This window comes from Jaculus jaculus, chromosome 1, assembly GCF_020740685.1.
Source record: "Jaculus jaculus isolate mJacJac1 chromosome 1, mJacJac1.mat.Y.cur, whole genome shotgun sequence".
Taxonomy (NCBI): domain Eukaryota; kingdom Metazoa; phylum Chordata; class Mammalia; order Rodentia; family Dipodidae; genus Jaculus; species Jaculus jaculus.
Window position 1 is genome coordinate 223859849 of NC_059102.1, and position 14931 is coordinate 223874779.

The 14931-nt window shown below is 50.8% G+C and overlaps 1 protein-coding gene across 3 annotated transcripts; it reads left to right on the forward strand.

The window, feature by feature from the left end:
• The first annotated feature begins 74 nt into the window (after positions 1-74).
• Positions 75-11850, forward strand: Lsm4 (LSM4 homolog, U6 small nuclear RNA and mRNA degradation associated). Of its 3 annotated transcripts, none has more exons than XM_045141980.1 (5): positions 75-221; positions 7320-7452; positions 10004-10102; positions 10949-11132; positions 11431-11850. In XM_045141980.1, the coding sequence occupies exons 2-5, from the start codon at positions 7450-7452 to the stop codon at positions 11520-11522; spliced, it is 378 nt and encodes a 125-aa protein (XP_044997915.1). In that variant the 5' UTR covers positions 75-221; positions 7320-7449; the 3' UTR covers positions 11523-11850. The 3 variants fall into 3 exon arrangements, with proteins under 3 accessions (XP_044997915.1, XP_044997914.1, XP_044997916.1); XM_045141979.1 differs by having other exon boundaries at positions 82-221; positions 7411-7452; XM_045141981.1 differs by lacking the exon at positions 75-221 and adding an exon at positions 2928-2989 and having other exon boundaries at positions 7411-7452.
• Positions 11851-14931: the final 3081 nt, after the last annotated feature.

Sequence of the window (14931 nt, forward strand, 5' to 3'; positions counted from 1 at the left end):
ACTTTACAGCCGCTCCCCTTATTACGGCCCACCAGGCCTACCTTCCCCGGCAGACCCCGCCCTGACCCTCAGTGATTGGTTGTGCTGCCCAAGAGAGGCACTCGCTGATTGGCTCGCGCCTGTGCCACTCCTTTTCAGCTAGTGGCGCGCCACAGAGTGACCGTCGGTGGGAGCGCGGACCGTGCAACTGGTGGGCAAGTTAGGTCCCTGCCGACGACATGGTGAGGGCACGGTGACGGTGGGGTGTTGTGGCGGCGGGGCACGTAGCCTTCCGGGACCTTTGGGGACGCGGGGCGAATGCTAGGCGTGGAACACACGTACATTCCTTGTTTAGTCCCGCCCCCTGCCCGTGTCGGAGAAACTGAGGCACACATTCCATAGGTGTCGCTTATTTAGTGCTCGTCCAGCCCGTCCACGTGGGTGTTTGTCTGCAGTCTCTCTCTCTTTTTTTTTTCTCATTTGGGGACAGCGAGTTTAGGGACCGAGGAGGGGCTGCGACGAGCTCTTCCGGTGCAGGCTACCTCTGGCTGGAAAGCATGACTTCCGCTTGGCGGGGCCGGGGCTGAGCTGTGTCTTGAGGCGCGATTGGCCGACTTGGGTTTGTGTTGCACGGTGGTTGAGCTGCACACGCCCCGGCTGAAAAAAGCGCAGCGAAAGGGACATCAAGTCTCCTGGTCACATAGCATGCCATGACAAAATTCTTCCTTTTGGTTGGTGAAAGAGGAACTCAGAGCCACAGCAAAACCACATGGAATCTCTGGAGTGGGGTGACAGCCTGACGTCCAGTTGTGCAGGCTCAGAGAAAAGGGCTTCGTGCCACATGCCGGCACTGGTGGTGCCTTGGCACAGGGGACAAATGACTGGAAACTTCTGTCTCGTAACCCCTGGGTGGAAGGATTTTTTTTTTTTTTTTTTTTTGCGGGGGAGGGGTTTGCTGTAGCTCCTGCTGACCTGGTTCACTATGTAGTCTCAGGCTGGCCTTCTGGGATCCTTCTACCTCTGCCTCCTGAGTTGTGGGCTTAAAGGCGTGGGATACCGCACTGGGATGAGTATTTCTTTTTGTTTCTTTTTTTTTAATTATGTATTTGAGAGAGAAAGAGACAGAGAATGGGCATGCCAGGGCCTTCAGCCACTGCAAACGAACTCCAGATGCCTGCGCCCCCTTGTGCATCTGGCTCATGTGGGTCCTGGAGAATTGAACCGGCATGCTTTGGCTTTGCTGTCAAACGCCTTAACCGCTAAGCCATCTCTCCAGCTCCTCATTTTTTTTTTTATTATTGATAACTTCCATAGTTATAGACAATAAGCCATAGTTCCCCCCACACACATTCCTCTTCACAACTCCACTCTCCATCATATCTCTTCCCCCCCACATATTTGGTTTTTATTGTTGGTTTATTTGGTTTTTTGTTTGTTTGTTTTTGGTTTTTTGATTTTTTTGAGGTAGGGTCTCACTCTGGCCCAGGCTGACCTGGAATTCACTATGTAGTCTCAGGGTGGCCTCGAACTCATGGTGATCCTCCTACCTCTGCCTCCCCAGTGCTGGGATTAAAGGCATGCGCCACCACACCCCGCTCTTAATTTGGTTTTTGTGAGATAAGGTCTCAGTATGTAACCCAAAGTGGTCTTAAACTCATGATCCTCCTACCTAAGGTTCCCAACTGCTGAGTGAGATGGCATGTGTGCACCATCATACTCTGTCTTCCTGCATGCTAAGCAAGTACTTGATCAACAGAATTAACCCCATAAATTGTCCCACGTAAATTCTCAATGTCCCAAGCAAGGTAAGGACTCATTCCATTATTTGAGAGGATATAAATGAGCGCGCCAGGGCCTCCAGCCATTGCAAACAAATTCCAGACGAATGTGCCACTTTGTGCATCTGGCTTATGTGGGTCCTGGCTTTGCACACAAGCTCTTTAATCTAAACCATCTCTTCAGTCCCCGCCCCCGGACCTCCCCAACTCTCTAAAAAGGTTCTCAAGTCTTGGAACTTCCCTGGAGGTGTGGCCCTCCAGGTCGGCTGGGTGGGAACAGTTGCAAACACTCTCAGTTCCCTGTGCTCAGTCAGAATAGAAGGTAAGACCTAAGTGAGTAGTAAGGGTGGAAACCCATCAGGCCTTCTGAATTCTAGTCCTGGCCTGTTCATGGGACCCTACATAGTAAAAGAAAACCTAAGCTAAATGTTGTGGCACACACCTTTAATCCCAGCACTTGGGAAGCAGAGGTAGGAAGATCATTGTGAGTTCAAGGTCACTCTGAGACTGCATAGTGAATTCCAGGTCAGTTTGGAGGATAATAAGACCCTACCACGAAAAAAAAAAAAAAAAATAGAAAACTTAGATAAAGCATTCTCTTAATTTTTTTGTTTTTGTTTTTTGAAACAGTGTCTCATTCTAGCTCAAGCTGGCTTACATGAGTCCTGGGGAATCAAACCTGGGTCCTTTGGCTTTGCAGGCAAGCATCTTAACCACTAAGCCATTTCTCCAGCCCAATTTTTTTTTTCAGCCCAATTTTTTTTTAAAGTTTATTTTTATTTATTTATTAGAGACAAAGAGAGAATGAGAATAGGAACGCCAGGGCCTCTAGCCACTACAAATGAACTCCAGAGGCATGCGCCACCATGTGCATCTGGCTTATGTGGGACCTGGAGAATGAGCCAGGGTCCTTAGGCTTCACAGACATATACATTTATTTATTTATGTGTGCATGTGCGAGAGAATGGGCACACCAGGGCTTCTAAGCACTGCAAACAAACTCCAGACGTATGCACTACTATATGCATCTGGATTATTTATGTTCTGGGGAATGAAACCTGGATCCTTAGGCTTTGCAGGAAAGCTCCTTAACTACTAAGCCATTTTTCCAGCCTGTTACTTAAATTTTTTCTTTTTTTGTTTGTTTTGAAACAGGATCTTCCTCTGGCCCAGGCTGACTTGAAGCTCACACAGATCCTCCTGCCTCAGCCTCCTGAGTGCTGGGATTAAAGGTGGGTGCCTTGACACCTGGCCTTAAAACTTTGGAGGTTTTGGTGTGGTGGTTGTACATCTTTAATTCCAGCACTCAGAAGACAGAGATGTAGGAGGATTGCTGTGAGTTCGAGGCCAGCCTGGGACTACAGAGTGAGTTCCAGGTCAGCCTGGGTAGAGCAAGACTCTACCTTGAAAAAAAACAAATAAACAAAAAACCCTTGGGTTCACGGCCCAAAGCCTTGTGCTTGGCAGGTGCTTTGCCACTGGGCTAGAGCCCTGAGAGCTTTCCAGAATCCCGTGTGACTTCCCCAACTCTAGAGGGCTCTGTCACCTGGGTGGCCACCTTCTCCCACCTCACTTGGTGGCCCCTTTCTACACCTGTGTTTGTGCTTTTGTTGTTTTGCCATAATGGGGATGGAACCCAGGTCCTTGCGCATGCTCACCAGCTCCACCATTGGCCCCTGGCCCAGCCTTGAAGCATCTTCCGGGATCTAGAAGACCCCACCCACCCTTGCTCCACCCCCGTCTCCAGCAGGGTGTGGGGTTGTAGATGCTGCCATCTCCATGATGGCTCGGTGAGGCTTCCTGTCCCCATGGTACCTCCTCTAGCAGCCACCCTTTTTCTTCACCTGCAGGTTGGCCAGACTCCTTGGGTGGGTTACTTGTTTACCATCCTTCATGGATGCCAAGGCGTGGGCAGCCCAAACCCACCCAGATCTCTGTCTCCCCGGGGAGACTGGTAATAAATCACCCTGTAATTACAGAGCGGCTGCCTGCCATAGAAACAAACAGCTGTAGGTCCAGGGTGGACATTAGGAGACTGAGCCAGGGAGGTGATGTCCCAGCCACCAGCCTTGGGAAGGGCTAGGGAAGGGTGCCCTGGGCCCTTAGGCAGAGTGACAGCCTAGGGAGGGACAAAGGTCAGGCTGCAGGAATGGCCCTGGCCTGGGCCTCCCAGCAGGGGTGTAAGGTTCATGGAGTCCCACCCATACCATCTGCGGTCAGATGTGCTGCTCTGCCTCCAGTTTGGTTTTTTGTGTTTTGTGATGGAACCCTGGCCTCACACAGGCCCCCAGCCCCCACTGCCCCTAACACTTTGGGGATGGGATTTTTCTGTTTGGTCAGTTTGGTTTTCTTGAGGGTTTTTTTTTTTTTTTTTCCTGTTTGTGTGTTTTGTTTGTTTGTGTCACTTCTACCTCAGCTTTCCAAGTTCTGGGATTAAAGATCTATGCAACCATGCCAGGCCTGGTTTGGTTTCTTTGAGAAGGGGTCTCATGTATCCCAGGCTGGCCATAAACTCCTTATTGTAGTGACCTTCAACTTCTGATGCTCTTATCTCTGTTTCCTGAGTGCTGGGATAGCAGGTATGTATGACCACACTGGTTTTTATTTATTTTTATTAGCTTTTGTGAGGACAAGTCTCACTCAGTATGTAGCCCACGCTGACCTGAAGCTGACTATGTAACCTAGGCTGCCCTCAAACTCATGGCAGTCCTCCTGCCTTGGCTTCCTGAGTGCTGGGTCTCCCTGACTGAAGGGGGATTGCCTACAACAGTGCAGGGATCACTGGTTCCTCCTAGGCTGTGCTGCTCACAGCCAGGGTCATATGGTGTCCATAGGGTTTGTCCCCAAAGTGGCAGATGTGTGTACGCCACAGCAGGTGTCAGCCTGTGCTTTGCCTTCCCTCAGTAGCCACTGAACCACCTTCATTGTGTTCAATGCTAAAGATGAAAGAAAGCTGGGCCCCCTGCCACCCAGCAGCCCAGCCTTCATTCAGTTCCTGGGGTGCAAGGTAGCCCAGATTCAGCATAAACCACCACTGATGACCTGAAGCTGAGGCCACCCCCCCACACACACACACACAAGCAGCCGCCCCTCTTCCTCCCCCGCCCTTCCAGGAAGCAGCCAGGGGAAGTTGGCTTCAGCAGGGATGCGGGATAAAGGGTTCTGCCCCAGCCCCTTCATCAGAGCCACCCCTTGCTGTGAGGACCTTCCTTTCCTCTGAGACAGGCCTTTTGGGTTTCCTGCCACTGTGTGGTTGGGGCTCTAGACACCCAACCAAGACACTGGTGGGGGGAGGGTGTGATTGGCCCTCCAAAGTTGTAGGGAAAGTGTAATATAAAAGCAAAAGAATACTTGATCTCTATAGACAGTGTATTGAGAGGTACAGCGAGGGGCAGCAGCCTTCCCGTGAATGAAGGCTGAAGCACTGAGTCAAGATGGGGTTCAAACTTATACAGAGGATCCTAAGGCAAACAGACTGAATCAGCTGCAGGTCCAAGGGAAGCAGATAAGGAATCAAAGTTAGTGTGTCCTTGCTCAGAGTAGGCTCTTTTTTTTGAAAAAAAAAAAAAATTACTTATTTGAGAGATGGAAAGGAGGGAGGGAGGGAGAGAGAATGGGTGCGCCAGGGCTTCCAGCCATTGCAAACAAACTCCAGATGCCTGTGCCACGTTGTGCATCTGGCTTATGTGGGTACTGGGGAATTGAACTAAGGTCCTTTAGCTTTGCAGGCAAGCGCCTTAACCACTAAGCCATCTCTCCAGCCCAGAATAGCTTTTTAGAATAATTGTCTAGGGAGGACTGGATGTCTCTGTTCTTTGACTTTCTAATCTTAAGGTTAGTTATTAACTATTTAGTTCCCTCTAGTTTTCTGGGAAGGCTATTTTTATTTTTTCAGGGAAGTCTATTAACCCTTAAAAAGTCACCAGGGTCAGGTATGGTGAGGCCCCTGACTTTTTTTTTTTTTTTTTTTTTGACACAGTCTTATGTACTTAGGTTGATCTTGGAGTCCGTGTATAGATGAAGCTGGCTTTGAACACCTTCCTGCTCCACCTCCTGAGTGCTAGGACAATAGGAGTGCCACCACACCTGGTTTATGTTGAGCTGGGAGTGGAATTCACCAGGCTTTGTAGATAGAAAAACATTCAACCCAAAGGTGTATCACAGCCAACCCCAGCTGAGGTATTTTCTTAGCTGGATGCCCCCCCCCCTTTTTGTATGTTTTTGCAGTGCCAGGGATGGAACCATGGTATCACATGCCAGGCTGCAAGCTGATCTGGGCCACACCTCCAGCTCAGGGCCATGCTTCCTGGGACCCAGAGCTACTCTCTGACTCACCCTTTCTGAAAGCCCTGAGGCAATCCTGGGGACCTGGTCATGTTTTGTTTTGAAAGAAGAGATGCCTTATTCCCAGTGAGAAACACTATCCAGGTTGGGCTCAGATAGGGTCCTTGCCAAGAGTGGAAGCCCTGGCTTCATCCCCAGAGCCGTGGAGACATAGGAAGCTACATGTGGGAGGTTGCTGTGAGTTTGAGGACAACCAGGACTACATAGACACTGTCTAAAAAGTATTGGAAAAAACACCATGTATCTGGTTACACACCTGTCATTCTAACACTTAGGAGGTGGAGACAGAATTGCTGCAAATTCAAGTCCAGCCTGGGCTGCATAGCGAGACCTTGGTTCAAAGCAGGAACTTAGGAGACAGCTTACTGGCTAAAGTGCTTGTCTTACAAGCAAGGGGACCTGAATTCAGACCCCCAGCACCCACGTAAAACCATGTATGGGCCTGGCATGGTGACACACGCCTTTAATCCCAGCACTTGGTGGCAGAGGTAGGAGGATCACTGTGAGTTCCAGGCCACCTAGAGCAAGTCCCTACCTTGAAAAAAAAAGGGTGACATGTGCCTGTAATCCCAATGTTAGGGAGGAGGATCTTAGGAATCTTGAAGGAGGTGGATAGTGTTCCTAAGGGTAACACCCAAGGTTGTCTACATGCATGCCTACACATACACACACACACACCCTCACCAAATGAAAGGAGCCAGATATGGTGGCTCACAGCTTTAATCCCAGTACTAGGGAGGATGAGGTAGGAGGATCACTGTGAGTTCAAGACCAGCCTGAAACTACATAATAAATTCCAGGTTAGCCTTGGCTAGATCCTGCCTTAAAAAAAAAATCAGTGCATGATGACACACACCTTTAATCCCAGCACTTGGGAGGCAGAGGTAGGAGGATCACTGTGAGTTCAAGAACATCTTGAACTCCAGGTCAGCCTAGGCTAGAGTGAAGCCTTACCTCAAAAAAAAAAAAAGGAAAAAGGAAAAAAAAACCCAGCCGTGGTGGCGCTCGCCTTTAATCCCAGCACTTGGGATGCAGAGGTAGGTGAATCACAGTGAGTTCGAGGCCACCCTGAGACTACATAGTGAGTTCCAGGTCAGCCTGGACTAGAATGAGACCCTACCTTGAAAAACCAAAAAGAAAGAAAGAAAGGTCCACAGAGTGAGTGTATAGCCTGTGGCTACTGTCTGGGAGGGGACAGGCATGGTTCTTCCCTAACAGGAGGACAGTGTGCTCCTGGTCACTGGTTCCAGCCCCACGGGAGGCCCAGTCCAGCCTGAATAGACTCCTCAGGACTGTGATTGCTTTACAGCTGCCCTTGTCCCTGCTGAAGACGGCACAGAACCATCCCATGGTGAGTAGTGTGGCCACAGCTACCCTGTGTCCAAACCCCTGAAAAGAACCCCATGTGCTAGTTGAGAGTCATGGACAAGTTGAGCTGGGGCTTGGCTGGTGCGTAGTGTGTTTGCCCCACTTGTGCAAGGTCAGGGTTCCATGTGCAGCATCGCAAGTTTTCTGCCAGACTGGCCTTCATAGCAAGATATCCTCTGTCAGAAAAAAAGGAAAGGAAATTCAGGGGCTGAAGATAGTCATTTCACCTCATATAACTTTTTTTTAAATTTATTTATTTGAGAGCAACAGACACAGAGAGAAAGACAGAGGGAGAGAGAGAATGGGCACACTAGGGCTTCCAGCCTCTGCAAACGAACTCCAGACGTATATGCCCCCTTGTGCATCTGGCTAACATGGGACCTGGGGAACTGAGCCTCGAACCGGGGTCCTTAGGCTTCACAGGCAAGCGCTTAACCAGTAAGCCATCTCTCCAGCCCTCATATAACTTTTTTTAGGGGGGTATTTTTATTTAGTTAATTTTGTTGGGAGAGAGAAAAAGAGGCAAAGAGAGAGAGAGAGAAAAAAATGAGTATACTAGGGCTTCTAGTCACTGCAAATGAACTCCAGATGCATGCGCCACCTTGTACATCTGGCTTACGTGGGTATTTGAACCCGAGTCTCTAGGCTTCACAGGCAAGCATCTTAACTGCTAAGCTACCTCTCCAACCCTTTTCTCTCTCAAACCCTTTTGTAGTTTTTGGTTTTTCAAGGTAGGGTCTCACTCTAGCCCAGACTGACCTGGAATTCACTATGTAGTCTCAGTGTGGCCTCGAACTCATGGTTATCCTCTTACCTCTGCCTCCCAGGTGCTGGGATTAAAGGCATGTACCATCATGCTTGGCCTTTTTTTTTATGAGAGAGAATTGGTATGCCAGAGCCTCCAGCCATTGTAATTGAACTCCAGATGCGTGCACCACTTTGTGCACATGTGCGACCTTGCGTGCTTGTGTCATCTTTTGCGTGTAGCTTACATGGGACCTGAGTCCTTAAGTGTCGCAGGCAAACACCTTCATCGCTAAGCCATTGCTCCAGCCTCTTTATGGTATTTTTTTAAGGCAGGGTCTCACTCTAGCCCAGGTTGACTTGGAACTCACTCTGGTACTTAAGTTTAGAGAGACTTTATTAGTTTAAGAGAAGGAAAGAGGAGATGGTATGATGAGTTCCTGCAGGGAGTAGACCAGAGGGGGTAAAGCCCACCTAGAGACCCAAATTGTGGTTATTTACAGGTTCTAAAAGGGAGCTGAGCTAACCAGCCCTGATGCCAAGTTTTGGGGCTGAGCTTAACAAACCACAATGCCAGGTTCAGGTTTAATTCTAGGAATCTTAATTCTAGGAAAGGGGAACTCCTGCCTAGGGAGAGACTCGGGTTTACTTTTTTAAAAAAATATTTTACTTATTTATTAGGGAGAGAGAAAGATGGGCACACCAGGACCTCCAGCCACTGCAAACAAACTCCAAACACACATCACCTTGTGCATCTGGCTTACATGGGTTTTGGGGAGTTGAACCTAGGTCCTTAAGCGTCACAGGCAAGTGCCTTAATCACTAAGCCCAGGTTTACTTTTTTTTTTTTTTTTAGTTGGTGTTAGGGTTCAAACCTGGGTCCTTGTACATAACCATTTCCAGGCCTGGTCCAGCAACTCATTGAGTCCCTATTTCAAAATGAAAAGGATGGAGCCTATAGAGTTCAGTTGGTGGAGGCCTAGCCCAGAATGCACATGGCCCAGGACTTGATCCCCAGTAGGGCAAAGATGGATGGATGAATGCATGAACAGCTTGATGGCACATAGCATATTCATACCCTAGTTTCCCTTCCAGCTCTGGCCACCTCTGATTGCCTTCCTATCCCTGCATTTGCCTCTTTGGGGCATTTCTGTGAATGTGGCCACATTCTCTTCCTGTCTCACACCTCAGAGTTATGCTCTTGAGGCCCATCCACAGCACAGCCTGTGTTCGAGTCTGCTCCTTTTCCTGGCTGGTAGCACTCTGCCATTGAATGGCCACGCTGGATTTGTCCTTTCCACTCTCTGCCTCATGCTGTTGGGAACAGGTCAACTGCAGGGAATGCATGCCTTTCCTTGCTTCTTTCCCTTGGGAAGACCCCAGAGGTATTTGCTTTTCTTTAGTGCAGTGCTAGGGATGGCAGCTACAGCTTCACACATAGTAGGCCAGTGTGCTCTGTATTAAGCTGTGGCCTCGCCTCTGGTAGTTGTGAACCTAGGCCATGAACTTGCCAGCCTCCTTTCTCAGTGTTAGATCCACAGGTGTGAACTACCACGACCAGCTAATGTGAGGTTTTAGTTCATGTTAGTGCTGGGGACATACCTGAGTCCTTATGGCTATGAGGCACTTTCTCTGCCCCTGAGCCCAACCCCTCAGTTTTCCTCGTAGCTGCACCCAAGGTCCTGTGACTTCAGAACCCAGCACACCCATGGCTGGGGTGTGAGTTAGCACCCTGTGGGGTGTCTCCAGCTGGACTCTGGGCCACACTGACAGTGGTCTTCCCTCTTCAGCTGGTGGAGCTGAAGAATGGAGAAACATACAATGGGCACCTGGTGAGCTGCGACAACTGGATGAACATCAACCTGCGCGAGGTCATCTGCACGTCCCGGGTGAGTGTCCCCGGCACTGCTTCCTAGGGTCAGGTCCTCCGTGCGGCTGGCCATGCAGACACCTGGGAGGCTGAAGCAAGAGGATCTTGAGTCCCAGCCCTTCTGAAGAACAGATGTCGTTGTGGGGTTTACTTCCCACAAGCAGGCAGTGTGGTATACACCTCTTCCTGTCATCTCAGCACATGGAGGCGGAGGCAGGAGGATCAGGAGCTCAGAGTCATCTTCAGCTACACAGGGATTTGGAAGCCAGTCTGGGATACATGAGACATTCTCACAGAAATCAAGTTAAGGGGCTAAGGCGATGGCCCATTGGGAAAAGGCACTCATTCTGCTGACTGGAGTCTTGAACTCAGCATCGAAGCCAGACAGTGCATGAGTCTACCCTAGCATGCTACAGACTCCATGTGTTCCGGTGCTCATAGGAGTCTGGCTTCGCAGCAGCACAACTCTTATCTCGAACAAGGTGGAAGGAGAGAGCCACATGTCCTTTGCACCGTGGCATGCCCACACATCATTTACACTTGCAAATTAGGTTTTTAAGAATTTAAGATGGGTGTGCACACCTTTAATCCCAGCAAGAGGTAGGAGGATTGCTGTGAGGTTGAGGCCAGCCTGAGACTATATAGTGAGTAATTAAGTCAGCCTGAGCTACGGTGAGACCTTGCATAGAAGAGAAAAAAAGAAAAAACAGACCAGGCCAATATGCCAGGAGGTCCTTGGCACTCAGAGCAGAGGATGGGTCTTCTGGTGCACCTTGGGTTCCCTGCTAGGGATATATCCTACACCCAGGGGCTGTCCTGACCCATCTTTGGCCAGTCTATGTGATGGTCTTTGCTCCCTTTATAGGATGGTGACAAGTTCTGGCGGATGCCAGAGTGCTACATCCGGGGCAGCACCATAAAGTACCTCCGTATCCCTGATGAGATCATCGACATGGTGCGCGAGGAGGCTGTGGCCAAGGGCCGTGGACGTGGCGGGCCGCAGCAGCAAAAGCAGCAGAAGGGTCGAGGCATGGGAGGTGTTGGCCGAGGTAGGGGTGCTAGGCCAGGGACTGGGAGTTATCCCCAACAGCCTGAACTTCCCCCCATCTTGCTGGAAGGTAGTCAGTGCCCAGGGCCATGGGCTGCAAAGCAAGCTGGAGTTGGCTGGGCACTGAGCCCAGGAGCAGGAAGAATCAGACTTCAACCTTCTACCAAGTCCCTTGGAATGGGAGAGACCTCTGTCACCACCTGCTGTACACCCCCTTGTCCCTTGACACACTTGGTCAGTTATGGCTCCTGGGCTGGCAGGGGGTGCTGGCCTGATGTTGTCACCTTCTCTGTCCGCAGGTGTGTTTGGTGGCCGTGGCCGGGGTGGGATTCCGGGCACAGGCCGGGGCCAGCCTGAGAAGAAGCCGGGCCGGCAGGCGGGCAAGCAGTGAGTGAGTGGATGGAGCCAGCCATCTGCCATCAGACATGTCGTTGAATTGCGGGAAGTGTCACTTGTGATCTGGTTTTGTGACCCGCTGCCCTCCCTCCAGCCAGTGACTATCTGGAAGCTTCATTGTAGGAAGAGCTGGCGGTTTTCTGGGTGCAGTGGCTTTGTGGTTCGCACTGGAGCCTGTGAGGCACTGAGTGGCCAGCACTGAGAATGACACCTGGAGCCTTCCCGTCCATAGGACCACCTGACCCTGCCCACGCCCTAATGGACCCCAAGCCCAGCCCATCCTATGTCTCTGTTACAGAAATAAAGGCAGCTCTGCTCCACCAGTCCTAGCCCTTCACTGCCTCCCCTGAATGATGCCACCTGCCAGTGTCATCAAAGTGCTTCCCACCCAGGGCTGCAGTCCCATGTCCTGGGACACATCCTCATCCCTTTGTACTGCCCATCCTGGTAGGGTGACCAAGACTTGCGTCCATAGCTGGGCACAGTGGCAAATGCCTGTCATCCTGACACTTGGGAGGTGGAGGTAGGAGGATCAGGAGTTCAAGGCCATTGTCTGTCGGCCCTAGACTCACCTGAGACCCCTTGTCAGAGTGGCATCAGAAAGTGGGGTTCCTCCTAGAGTCCCAGTCCACAAGGTTGTCACATTTCTCCTCTGGGCTGGAGAGGTGCTGAGTATCCAGAGTATAGGTTGGCCCTGACAGGAGCCATGTGTTCTACTCTCCACCCCATGCTTTTCCATAGTATCTGTGGCCACAACTACCTGTGGAACTCCAGATGAAGAGTCCAAAAGCACGTGTCCCCTTCCCACATCTGGGTCTTGCCAATCCAGATGCCGGGTCAGCACTTTGAGAAAACGCGTTTTTTTTCTTTGTCAGTCTGTCCCCCTGGACATGTGTTCATCTTGTCAAGACCTGCCCTGGGGGGATGCTTCTGCCATGGAGCTAGCTTCTGTAGCCTTGGCACTGTCAGCTGGGGCTAGAGATGGCTATGTGCATAGCGCTGGCCTCACAGGAGCAAGAGTCTGATTCCTGTCCCAGGCACCCATATACAGTGGTGGCACACCTGTAATTAGTGCTTGGGAGGTGTAGACAAAGGTCCTTCTGGCCCTGGCAGATGGGAGACCTGTCTTTTTTTTTTTTTTTTTTTTCTTTTTTCCAAGGTAGGGTCTCACTTTAGCCCAGGCCAACCTGGAATTCACTATGTAGTCTCAGGGTGGCCCTCAAACTCACTGTAATCCTCCCACCTTTACCTCCTGAGGGCTGGGATTAAAAAGATGTGTGCCACCACACCCAGAAAGACCTATTTTATTTTAAAGATGGCAGTACATAAGGTTGTCCTCTGGCCTCCACATACAAGTAAAGGTCTTTTGGTTTTTCAAGGCAGGATCTCTCTCTAGCCCATTGATCCCCCTATTTCTGCCTCCCAGGTGCCCTATGCCCAGCTGAGAAGGACTTTTCATCAGGCCTGGTGGTACACCCCTCTCAGCCAGTCTGAGGGCTGCTGAGTCACATTTGTGTTAAAGATCTTTTAGCCATGCATGGTGGTGGGCACCTTTAACCCCAGCACTCTGGGAAGCAGAGGTAGGAGGATCACTGTGAGTTCGAGGCCAGCCCCAGACTACACAGTTAGTTCCAGTTCAGCCTGGGTTAGAGTGAGATCCTACCTTGAAAACAAGAAAAAAAATTTTCAGCTTTGGCTCAGACTGTTCCTTAGGCGTGTGTCCCCATGCCCCCTCCGGCTCCTCTTGTTTCAGGTCTGTTTTTTCCATCCTTGGACTGTCCCTGTCCTAGGAGCACGTCCCTGCTGAGGGCATGATCTTGTGGCTCTGCTTGGAGGGCGACATCCTGTCTCCTCCCCAGTTCTAGAGCCACCTGGCATTCCAGGCTCAGCAGTTCCAGAAGCTTCTGAGTGTGCACAGTTTTGGTCTTCCTGAGTGGTTGCTTCCAGGAACCTGGGAGGAGGGGAGAAGTCAGAGTGCTACTCAGCTCCACTTCCAGGTCCTTGGAGCCATGCCAGGACTGTTGCCTGACCACAGCTGTCTCCTGTGGGCTGTCTCCTACCCAGGGCCAGCCCCAGAGTGACTCAGTGGGGTCTCCAGCAGCACAGGACCCACACTCCCCGCCCCTGTGGACAGAAGGATGAACACCCACCCAGCTGGTGCAGTTGGCTTAATGTCCCCGGTGGGCCAAAAGCTGCCAAGGTGTGGAAATCTGGCACACAGCCACCAGCAGGCAGAGCCCCCATCCGAGGCTGGCCACACACAAACACTTCACTAAGAAGAAAGGGCAGGGCACATGATCAGGAAGGCAACAAGGGAACATTCAAGAACTGACAAGGCCGGGTGTGGTGGTGCACACCTTTAATCTCAGCACTTGGGAGGCAGAGGTAGGAGGATCGCTGTGAGTTTAAGACAACCCTGAGACTACATAGTGAATTCCTGGTCATGTCAGCCTGGACTAGAGAGAGACCCTACCTTGAAAAACAAACAAAAAAAAAAAAAAAGAAAGAAAGAAAAAAACACCTGACAGGGTCGGGTTGTGGCTTTGCAGGTGAGGTGCCTGCCTTCCCTACACAAGGCAGCCCAGGGGGCCACCTCAGCCAGTAGCACATATACTGAGCATGGTGGCACATACCTGTCATCCCTCATCCCAGCACTCAAACTGAGGCAGGAGGATCAGAAGTTCAAGATCAGTGTGAGCTACAGGAGACCTCAAAAGGGGGGGGGGTGTGGAGAAATGGCTTAGCATAGTGGTTAAGGTGCTTGCTTGCAAAGCCACAGGACTCAGGACCCACATAAGCCAGACACACAAGGTGACACATGTATCTGGAGTTCATTTGCAGCAGCTGAAGTCCCTTGTACACCCATTTATTTGCCTCTTTCTCTCTCTCTCAAATAAAGATTGGAAAAGTCTGCCAGGAGCACCTAGGTTTGAAGAATGCTGGGCCTGTTCCACAGTGGAAGAGGAGCCCTGGCACTGTCTGCCCATCCGCCCTGCCTTTGCTGCTGTCACCTGACCAGCACCCCAGCCTCTGAGGCCATCCCTGAGTCTCTTCAGAACCCGGGTGGGCTCCAGGCCCATTCTGAGCCAAGACATAAAAAGCCATTGCTGTGGTGTTTGGCTACATAGGAGAGGGCTTGAGGTGCCTGTGAGGAGGCTCAGATCTCCCCGCTCCCACCCCCGCAGCCATCCTATGAGGCACTGCTGGACAGGGTTCAAAGCACATGAGTGAGGTGCCTGGGAAGTTTAACCCACTGTGCCTCAGTTTCCTCGACAGTCCATAGTGGTAACTGCACCTCCACCTCAGAATATGCCAGTAAATATTTTATGACTACTGTGGTATACAAGTGTATATTGCTGTGATCGCCCTGGGACTACTGGTGCACAGCAAACTCTCAAATGGAT

Excerpts from the sequence above, each read along its gene's own strand:
- Lsm4 (XM_045141979.1), top strand. Across the intron at positions 10,103-10,948 it reads AGGTCATCTGCACGTCCCGG|GATGGTGACAAGTTCTGGCG; the intron begins GTGAGTGTCCCC and ends CTCCCTTTATAG. Across the intron at positions 11,133-11,430 it reads CATGGGAGGTGTTGGCCGAG|GTGTGTTTGGTGGCCGTGGC; the intron begins GTAGGGGTGCTA and ends CTCTGTCCGCAG.